The sequence below is a fragment of the Sinocyclocheilus rhinocerous genome, unplaced genomic scaffold (genome assembly GCF_001515625.1).
Source record: "Sinocyclocheilus rhinocerous isolate Xijiao unplaced genomic scaffold, SAMN03320098_v1.1 scaffold1833, whole genome shotgun sequence".
NCBI classification, from domain to species: Eukaryota; Metazoa; Chordata; class Actinopteri; order Cypriniformes; family Cyprinidae; genus Sinocyclocheilus; species Sinocyclocheilus rhinocerous.
The window spans coordinates 495083-506226 of NW_015657606.1; the positions used below are offsets into that span (position 1 = coordinate 495083).

An 11144-nucleotide genomic window follows, 5' to 3' on the forward strand; every position below is an offset into this window, starting at 1 on the left:
CAACATGTACAGAAACAACAATATCGTAATCACGTAAATTGAGATTTTTCTATGAAAAGAATGATCATAAAGTTAAAGAAGCAATGAATGTTGGAAATGCGTCATATGACAAAATGACACTGTGAAATGACTTAAGAGTTAAATTGTGAAATTTAACACAATTTCAATGCGTATTGCGTAATTTGCAATGTGTATCGCAATGCAATATGTACAAATGCAACAGCAAAATACTGCGTGCTTGAAAATCACATGATAAAAGACAAAACTGTGTGTACAGCCATAGTAACCCTGTGATTGATTCTTTAAATCGCGTAACTTAAAATCAACTTTAAATGTTAATTAAATTATCGACTCATTGGAAATCGTTGAAATCCTGGAAACAGGCTACTATATATATAAAAAAACTATCAATGTAAATATGCAAATTATAAAGATCTTTATTCAGAACCTTATATATTGTGTCACTTAAAATACAACCATCATCTATCACCTTGTCCTTAGCCTTTATTCTGCTCAAGGGCGATAGCCATTTCAATATAGAGATACAGACGAGAAGTTTGCGCATGCGCTGTTGTGAACAAAATCCAAGGTAATGTGAATTACGAATCCTATTATGGCGAAGGATTGGGTCATAAATATTACATAGTTATTTGTGATGTTGCGTGGTTATCTTCCTAAAGCGGCCAGTCACGTACCTTCATTAAAATTAATAAACCAAACCTTCCTCAAAGTGAGAAGAGTTCATTCTCCCTCTGACTAGAGCCCGCCTATCTTTGTCTGCCTTTCAACCAATCAGTGATGACTATTGGACTAACGTCACAAAACCTAGTTAATATTCATGAGCCAATAGTTCGCCATAGTGGGGTTCGTAATGTGCGTGCGTGTGCGCTCTGTGTTGTCCATAGTGTACCAGTTTGAGCACACGGCGGATCTCCGCGCTTAGACCAGAATCATGGTTGAGCACTTACGGGCCTTGCCATTATCTAATGATGGTCTTTTAACCAACATGCGACGACTTGCTCTGTTCTTCTGACCTGAAAAAGACCCGATACCCCGGTCGGTCCGGATTGGTTTTCTTCGCATCATTTGGACAGGCGTCTCTAGGATGGAGCACATCACAACACCAAAGGTACTGCTGATGTCCTTTATGTTCGGGTATTTAAAAAAAACTGCTCGCAATACAGCGTCCATCCTCTAGATCTCTTTCGTTTTGAATGACATATGCTTAATATTTAATATTAATATTTGTTTACCGAATTAATTTTATGTAAAATAAATGGTTTGACAGAATAAGCCCAAATCATAGGCCACAATGCATCCCCCATAGATCTCTTTCGTTTTGAATGACATATGCATAATATTTAATATTAATGTTTGTTTACCGAATTAATTTTATGTAAAATAAATGGTTTGACAGAATAAGCCCAAATCATAGGCCACAATGCACCTCCCATCTTCCTTAATCTCTAGAGCATTGTAACAAGATCTGAATAATGGTTCACCTTCAGCAATACTGATGCATCATGAGACTCAGCAGATCTTACCATTTAATTTTAAATGCATACTCTTTAGTATGATATCTTACGATTTTAATGTATTCAAGAGCACATTAATTGAGGTTAGGACAAGGTGATCTGTCTCTAGCTAGCCCTCATTTCATATTTACTACATTAACGTTTTAGAATAATGCCAAGCTTGGGAAGAGAAGCTAATTGTTATGATTGCACAATAATTAACATGATCTTCAGAGCCATATATGTATTGGTAAGCTATTATTTTACAATTGACAACATATAATGTACATGGCAAGGCTGGTTTTTAGAAAAATGACTATATTGTTTTCTTCCAGGTGGAAAATGTGCGTATGATTGATAGACTGACCCCCAGGAAATCCACGGTGGGAACATTATACCTCTCCTCGACTCACACTATATTTGTAGAGAACTCGGAGGCCCGCAAAGAGACCTGGGTAGGAATCGAAACCCTTTCATGCAGACAATCAAGCTTCCTCTTGAAAATGACCCCAACTGTTAAAACCACAGTGTCACAAGTCACTGTTATCTGGATAATTACTACAATCAACTGCATTTGTTGTTGCCTTATTCTGCTTTTTATCTGCTATATATATTTTTTATTTTTATTTTATTATTATTATTATTTTTTTTTTTTTTTTGCTGAATCTAGACTAATTAAATGTATCTGTCTAGATCTATCTACTTTAGATTATTTATAATACGTTTTACATACACGTTCTTTCAAAGCAGCTTAACAAAAAAATCATGATGTCAATGTTTATAATAAATTAAATTAATATCTTCATGCTTTATAGTCACATTTAGCATGTTAGAGGTGGGCGATAATATAGTTCACATTTTGTGACATACAAGCTATATTTTATACATATATATATAAGTTTGTTATTAATTGTTTATTTGTTAAATTATTTTAGTTATTAATTTGTTATCTGGTGATATTATACCATCATTTGAGCTATTAATTAATTGTAAAATTCTAAACTGTGTATCTAAACAAGAAGAGTTCTTCAGCCACTAAGGATCTCTCTTGCTCTTCTAGGTTCTGCACAGTTTGGTATATAATGTGGAGAGACTCCCGACAAATCCATCAGGAAGTCCTCTCATTATCCGCTGTAAGAACTTCCTTGTTTACAGACTGCTGATCCCACAGGAGAAGGACTGTTTAGATGTGCTGGCCTCCCTCACTCGACTTTCACGCCCAGGTGATGTAAAATGCATATTAAACTTTACAAAAATCAAAAGAGTTGTAAATGCTAAACATGTTGATTTCAGAGGGCTCTTAAAAAGTCAAATGAATAGGCTATGTGGAATATATGCTTGCTTTTATTCATCTTACTATAATTTAGTATTGAAATGCAATTTAAGGTGTTCATAGATTTTTTTTTTTTCATGATCAAAGTATATTTGTTGGATAATCAAGCAAAATATACACTAACAAATATCCTGTTCAATTTATGGTTAAAAAAAATGTGTGTGCGGTGGCACACATGACAAATTTACTCGCATACGATTTGGCAAAGCATGAATAATGATCCATATATTTGCATTTTCTTCTGTGAAAAGTGAACATTGTGCCTTTTCTGCTTAGACGATGCAAGGTCTTAGCTGTGCCATCACAGTTCATTATGAAAATACACCAGACAACGTCAGAGCACAATTCTCTGCAGCTCTGTGAGTTTCGCCCATGGGAGCGACACACTCATTAACTTTTACTAATGTCTCTCTTTATACTTCAGAACGCTATGGAGAGTTGTTTTGTTTCTCTTTTAACCCCAACCTGGATAAAGAGTTAAGGGAAAAGGCCTGGGGCTTCATCGACCTGAAGGCAGAATTCAATCGAATGGGAATACCCAGCAACCTCTGGCATGTCACAGCAGCCAATCATGAGTACAGAGTAAGTATTTGCTCAAATGCCTGTTCATGCTCAGGGTCAATAACCATGTTTTCCTTACCCACAAAATTTCAGAGATCGGTTTTGAGTTTACGTCTTAAATTACACTGTGAAAAACAATATTAAATGTGATATGTGTATTTTTTTTGTCCCCAAAAACTGAAATTAGGTAGAAGACTGTGCTTGTGTACTTTAGGAGATACTTTGAACCTCATGTAGTTCCGAACCTATATGACTTTTTCTTCTATATGGAACATAAATGAGCTATTTCTTGATTTATGTTTCTATAGCAACAGTGACACGTCTGATTGGTGGATGATTATGGGAAGAGCAGTTCTTCAATGGAAGTTTGGCTATTAAATGCGATTTGTTTAAAAAAAACAAAAACATTAATCGGATTCACATGGAAATGTGGCTTCTACAAAAGAATATTATTATTGCTTGGCAATTTCAGAGCTGATAGTAGGTCTGTATTTAAAGGTATATACGTTATCAGGATTTGTAAAGTCAGCAGAAAAGAAAAGTTGTTTCAGAGGCAGAGCATGAGCTGATAGTAGGTCTGTATTTGAATGAGCTGATAGTAGGTCTGTATTTAAAGGTATATACGTTATCAGGATTTGTAAAGTCAGCAGAAAAGAAAAGTTGTTTCAGAGGCAGAGCAAATTATTATATTTTAATGAATTTTCGACGAGTCTTCCACAAAAAGCACAGGAATGTGTGTTACTAAATAAACAGGGCCACGTTTGACCATAAGAATGTAAAACAATAGTTCTAATCAGAATATTTTGATTGGCAGTTGTGTGACACTTACCCGTCAGAGCTGTTTGTGCCAAAGTCAGCCTCTCCTGCTGTCATTGTGGGCAGTGCCAAGTTCCGGAGTCGAGGACGTCTTCCTATTCTCTCCTACTTCCACAGAGACACCAGTGTAAGTGCAAAAAAGAATGACACTCATTTGAAATCAACATCAACCCATTGCAGGCTTTTACTTTTTATATTAAAGCCCTCATGAAATCAAAATGTACTCTAGGTGAACAATTAATCAATGCAAATTAATCCACTGAAAAAAAATTTTTTGTCTTTGTAACCTTCAATCAAAATCTGAACATTTGCTTCCGCTCTGGAATGGCATTCCTTCTTTGATGACGTCAGTTTGACTGCTTGGGCAGAATATCTTTAACCACGCCCCTCTAACCGTTAGATTCCTATGAATGAGAGATGAGAGGAGGAGCGCTAAAATAAAACCCCGCCCTCTATTCAATATTCCATTTCAGTTGGAAATACATCACTATACTGAAAAAAAAGTGGGCAGCAACTTCCGGTTCACACGCACTTTAAGCTTACTATGTTAAACCAAAACTTTTCATTGTCTTCACTTCCCCACTTTTCTCTCTTTTAATTCACACACCATTGGTTCTCTAGGCGTCAATCTGTCGGAGCAGTCAGCCTCTTTCTGGTTTCAGTGCACGTTCCTCAGATGATGAGCAGATGCTACAGGCCATTATGAAGTCAAACCCCGTCAGCGAGTTAATGTATGTGGTGGACACAAGGCCAAAGGTGAGAGATCACGAAAAAAATAAGTGGATGGACAGGTTGGACAAACTGTTTTAGATGGGGTAATTTGAAAGTTGTCTGATATACACTACCATGCAAAAATTTGGGGTCAACATAATTTTTTAAAAATGTTTTTTAAAGAAATATCTGATGCTCACCAAGGCTGCTTTTATTGCAGCCTTTAAACTGTGGAAACCGTAATATTGTGGAGAAGAAAAAAAACCTCTTCTCTACTTTAATGTATTTTGAAATGTATTCCTTTGATGGCAAATTGTCACATGATCCTTCAAAAATCATTCTAATATGCTTCTTAGTATTTTAATGCATACTTGCTGTATAAAAGTATTAATTGTTTTACAAAAAAAATAAAAAAAATAAATAAAATTGTACTGACCCCAAACTTTTAAATGGTAGTAGCCTATATCCAAAAATTATTGGCTTTGGCCTGGTGCATATAACTTCAAGAAGTTCCAATTATTATAATGAACTATACTGTAATATAATGTTGATATCTTGTAAATAATCATAAATACCAGCAGTATTGCGACTTTGAAACACTGTTTGTAATTATTTCCAGCTAAATGCCATGGCTAATCGTGCTGCGGGGAAAGGCTACGAGAATGAAGACCATTACACTAATACAAAACTGCAGTTCATTGGCATAGAAAACATCCATGTCATGAGGAACAGCCAACAGAAGCTTATAGATGGTAGACCGATTAATCCTTATTACTTTTATACCAGCAGATACTTGTCTGGTGTTCACTTGCTGTCCATATGGAAAATGAACCTTTTCTGTCTTGCAGTTGGCGAACTCGCGGCTCCCTCAATGAGTGATTTCCTGTGGGGTCTGGAGAACTCTGGGTGGCTAAAACACATCAAAGCTGTACTAGATGCTGGCATCTTTATTGCAAAGGCAAGACTTTTAAAAAAGTTTTAAAGATGATTTTTAAAAAGCCATGCTATGTTATCAGAAGTGATTAGAATGGACATGGAAAATCACAAAAATTCATTGATAATGCATGTCTAAAAACATGGCATGTCCAAAAAAACACAAGTAGAAAACTTAAGTACAAATACAGTATGATTGATATAATCACACATGCATTCTTCCATTCCTGTCTGTGTTGCCAGGCAGTGGCAGAGGATGGAGTGAGTGTTCTGGTGCATTGTTCAGACGGCTGGGACAGAACAGCTCAGGCCTGTTCGGTGGCTAGTGTACTACTAGATCCATACTACAGAACTATCAAAGGACTGATGGTAATAATAACGATGATTATGACCGATCCATTTTGCTTTGATCCATTTTCAAATCAGTGCTATAGTCCAACATCATCTGAGACTAAATATGTAACATATGATTTGCCAGTATTTGAACACAAGTCTCATTCCTTGTAGGTTCTGTTTGAGAAGGACTGGGTATCATTTGGACACAAGTTTTCCCACAGGTTTGTGTTTTTCATTTCAATTTGCTTGTTTCTGGCCTCAAATGTTGGACACCACGTACAACTTGCAGTTAATTTTTGTTCCTTGAATTGAAGCTTTCTGTGAATATCCTCTACTGTGTATGTTGTGTATGAATAACATGCGAGACCAGAAAGGCCTCATTCTTGAATCCATAGCAAATACTGTGACTAAACCATCAGTCATGCAGTGTACAATGTTAACTCTGCGTCTCTAAGCTTTAGGTGAGCCTCTACGCTCCAAGAATGAACATTTGTGAACAAATATGAACCTTTTCTTACATGGAACATAAAAGGAGAAATTTTCAAGAATGTTCAAGCTGCTTTTTTTCCATATAGCAAAAGCTTACAGTGACTTCGAAGTCTTCTAAAGTCATACGCTAATTTTGTGTCATGTTTAAATTGTTTTTCACTGATCAAAAGTAATTTGCCTATGCGCATATTCAAACTTGGCATGTCTTGGTGTGATGTCAGTGACACCAAACCACCGGTTCTTGCTGGTTTTGTAATGTGACACACTAAATTGGAATATCCAAAAGTGCAAATAAAATCTGAGAGAAGAAAGGTTTGGAATTGAATAAGGCTAAATGATGATGACAAGATATTTTGGATGTTTAACTATCATTACTATCTTCATTTATTAATAAAATGTTCTACAGGTACGCTCACCTTGACGGTGACCCTAAGGAGGTTTCTCCAGTCATGGACCAATTTCTGGAATGTGTGTGGCAGCTGATGCAGCAGTTCCCCTGTGCGTTTGAGTTCAATGAGCGATTCCTCATACAGCTACACACACATATATACTCCTGCCAGTACGGGAACTTCATCGGCAATTGCCAGAAAGAGAGAAGAGATTTGAGGTAACAAACACATTTTGCCATTTTTCTGAATATGGATTGCTGAGAGAGAAGAGGGGGGGAACAGGCTTCTACTCGCACCAGCTGCTTGAGCACCTGCAGCTCAACATGTCAGTGTATGTATGTAGGCAAACGGCTAGAAATCAACTACTTTTTGAACTGAGCTGGTTATAGATGTACTAGTATAGATGGACCACAGTCTGTTTACTGGCATACTGTCCACAAAATGGCAAGATCCAGCCAGGAAACAAAATCATGTTTTAAGGATACCGGGTTGATATTATGAGAGCTCCTAAATCCCTAGATACACCAAACCGATTTTGGTGTCACATCACGTCACCTGTGTCTGGACCAAAAAGTTGCACTTGAACACAAGTCAACGGCCAACTAGTATGTACTTTCTACGTGAGAGGAAATAACTCTCCATACCAGAAGGTGGCAGTATTCAGTATTTGTCATTCAAAAAAGGAAAACTGGAAGAGCTAGGACTGTGACTGGGTCGTCGTGATTTTGCCAAGTAAGACATGTTCCTGGATCAACATTAGTGTCCAGAAATATAGACCTAACCCAATACCTACCCCTAAACCAAACCCTACCCATAATTTATTCCTAAAATCAGAGGGAAATGATAGCTGATTAACAAGGGTGTAGAAGCATCTAACCCAGATTGTAAGCCTAAAACTGACATTTCTTGAAAACGTATACCTCGATTCTGATTGGTTGATTGGAATGTTGTTCCAGGATCAACATGGATGTTGATCCAGGAACATGTTGTACTTGGTGAAATCACGTTCACCGACTGGGGATACACACAATTACACAAAGCTGCATCTAAAATCACATTTTGTCTGGTAGGCACTACAAAACTGTTTAAAAAGTATGTTCCTGATGCACACGAGTCCCGACCAGGTTAATTGGCCCACACAGAGACATATTGTCACCCTGTGCCGCCCCTGGCAAAATGCTGCCCTTGGCGTTTGCCCATGTCACCCATGCCTAAATCTGCCACTGTCTATATAGTATGAATATGGTAGTATGAAAATGTGGACGTACTATGTCCGCCATGTTGTCACTTTCATGTGATCTACCAGCATCCGTTGTGTCGCTTCACTGCCATTCACAACTCCTCTTCTGTGGCCTCATGGGATAGTAAAGAGTTCATCAGATATACACTTAGTAGGTCATCCAAGTACTTTCACCTGTTGTTTTATGAAAACTAGACATACTTCTTGCCTCACATACTGTTTTTGCCTGCTATATAGTAGGGAAGTTGGCATATTTGGATGCAGGGAAAGTCTTGCTTTCATCACTTCCGTTTTCTTCTCTTACACTGGTTCTCTAAGATGAGCAGCCAATCAGAGTGATCTCTCACATCGGTGGGCTCCGACGCCAATTTAACATGCTCAATTGGCCGAAAAGCCACTAATGAAGGTCCGACTGGTGCCAGTAACATGGAAAATAGGTCAATACACGTCTTGGCGTGGAAGCCTTAAAGAAGAACTAGTAACTGGTCAGAGAAATAACCTGTATTACTAAAATCAGCAAAATGAGAACTATATGGTTCATCCCTTATAAATGTTGTTTAGATGGACTTTTCCTGTCTAAGTGGGCAGTTGATCACCAGACTAACCTCCAAAGTGGACCAGATAAACATGCCAATAGTATACCTACTTCAAAAAAGGGTTCTCATCTCAAGCAATATCCAAAACATTTTACTAATGACAAAACAGATTTGACTGAATATTCAATTTAAGTTGTAACCATCTGCAGCATTCAATATTCTGACCCTCATATTGAATATGAGGGTCAGATATATATATTTTTTTATGGTTGTGGTAAGCCCTTGATACAGAATCTAGTTCCAAACATAATGTACCTTCTCATTATAACTGTTGGACCATCTTGGTTTCATTACCTATATGTGCTAGTTTACTCATTCAGCCTCCCTCTTTGTGAACTATGCAGGTTACAGGAGCGAACGCACTCTTTGTGGCCGCACCTGTGGGAGAACAGGGCTGAATACACAAACCCTCTGTACAGGACAGACCACAGCCAGACACAGGGGGTTCTGAAACCTCTCACCACTGCCTACTGCTTCAAGTAAGTCAACCGATCAGAATGGCCTCTATACAATTATTAGACTTCCTCTCACGTGCCTTTGCATAATACTCATGCTTCCTTCTGAATTGGCTCAGAGATGACAAAGCTCCATACTGTAAGTATGAGAAAATGAAGTGAAAGTATATTGGACACAAAATAGCTTGCAGTGACACTTACATGTTTTTTTTTTCCAGCTAATGTAGCAACAGAAAGAGGTGTTGCTTTCTTTAAATGAGAATTTAACGGAATAAACACACTTGTTAATTCAGTACTTTCCACCACACCAAGTGGACTTGCGAAAAAGACTGTTACCTTATAAGAGCTGCCGTTTGACTTAACCACTAGGGTGTTTTCTCACTTTTAATTATTTAATTTAGGCTAACCCGATCTAAAAGATGCATATATCCTACAAAAGAAATAACTTGATATGAAAAAGAAGCATTACCTTTGGGAAACGTTTAGATGGTTGAACTTGAACTTCAGCCTCCAGCTTTTTTTACATTATTATCATTTGCAACAGATTTTAGATAAACAGGCAATGAATTCCAAAATTGTACAGCCTTCACTGAGAGAACAGTGAGCAAAAGATGTTTTACAAAATAAAACTTTACAATTTCCACCAGAAGCTGCTCTGGTGGATCTGCTGCTCCCCTGCAATCTTTAAAAAAATATATATATATTTGCATAGGGGCAAAACCAATAAACATTTAAACACAATCTTTACACAGTGGAAAAAGACAAAGTGAGCAAAACTCAAAATCTTATATGTACTTAAGATCTGACAATGATGGTATCTTACTTGCTTTCTAATATCTAAAATTTTCAAAGCTCTATTGTAAAGACATTCAATCTAATTAATTATAGATTGATTTGTCTGAGACCAAATAGCTAATCAATATACCATATCTGATAATATCATCGAGTTTAAAAACAAAAAAGCATGATCATATGTTAAACAATTTCTTATTATTCTGAAGCTGGTAAGATTTGCCTTCATTGTTTTACACAACTTTTTCACATGACTTAACTTTTAACTGAGAATCTAAAATCATACCAAGATATTTTTCCTCTGATACTTGTTCAATAATCTCATCTTTAATTTGAATGTTTAATGATTCTGTTACAGGTAATTAAATGTTGGCAACAAAAGGGATATTAATTATAGATAAAAAATTAAAAAAAATTAAAAATGTAGAAATGTTTTCTTGGCAACCAACTGAAATGAACTGAAATAATGCTTAACATATACATATATACATATATATATATATATATATATAACAATATAATATACAATATTGGCTGTTCATTAGTATATATTAATACCTTATTCTGCATGACCATATTTTAGATCCCTTAATCCTACGCCATACCTTATCAACTATCTTACTATTAATAAGCAGCAAATTAGGAGTTTGAGGCAAAAGTCATAGGTAATAGTTAGTTAATTGTAAGAATTGGTCCCCAAACTAAAGTGTTACCTATAATAGTATACTAGTACTAATAGTAATAATACTATAATAGTAAATAATACTTAAACAACACACCAACATGGGAGAACATGCAATCTAGATAAACAGTAGATAAATATTTTTCTGTGCACACACTAAAAAAAATCCTAATCACATTTGATGGCTGAAAAATCAATATGCTTAAGAAAATCAATAAAACAGCACATTGTGCACCATGGCATAAACATTTTAAAATGACGTAGTAACCAAGACAAAGCTTCCCCCCCCCCCCTTAG

The 11144-nt window shown here is 36.5% G+C and overlaps 1 protein-coding gene and 1 long non-coding RNA gene across 4 annotated transcripts in view; one reads left to right on the forward strand and one right to left on the reverse strand.

Annotated features, from left to right (window-relative positions):
- The first annotated feature begins 865 nt into the window (after positions 1–865).
- LOC107721424 (myotubularin-related protein 7-like) overlaps positions 866–11144 on the forward strand; it is an 11761-nt gene continuing 1482 nt past the window's right edge. For 2 of the 3 annotated variants that reach the window (XM_016529431.1, XM_016529433.1), the window contains exons 1-12: positions 866–1129; positions 1850–1969; positions 2575–2737; positions 3272–3429; positions 4223–4351; positions 4846–4980; positions 5555–5687; positions 5784–5893; positions 6112–6237; positions 6376–6425; positions 7100–7300; positions 9263–9397. In XM_016529431.1, the coding sequence (XP_016384917.1) occupies positions 1106–1129; positions 1850–1969; positions 2575–2737; positions 3272–3429; positions 4223–4351; positions 4846–4980; positions 5555–5687; positions 5784–5893; positions 6112–6237; positions 6376–6425; positions 7100–7300; positions 9263–9397 (1484 nt within the window). In that variant the 5' untranslated portion in view covers positions 866–1105. The remainder of the gene's footprint in view (positions 1130–1849; positions 1970–2574; positions 2738–3271; positions 3430–4222; positions 4352–4845; positions 4981–5554; positions 5688–5783; positions 5894–6111; positions 6238–6375; positions 6426–7099; positions 7301–9262; positions 9398–11144) is intronic. The other variant, XM_016529432.1, reaches the window with a different exon arrangement.
- Positions 10292–11144, reverse strand: part of LOC107721425 (uncharacterized) — a 5556-nt gene continuing 4703 nt past the window's right edge. The window contains exon 3 of the long non-coding RNA XR_001637709.1: positions 10292–10303. This is a non-coding gene — a long non-coding RNA (uncharacterized LOC107721425). The remainder of the gene's footprint in view (positions 10304–11144) is intronic.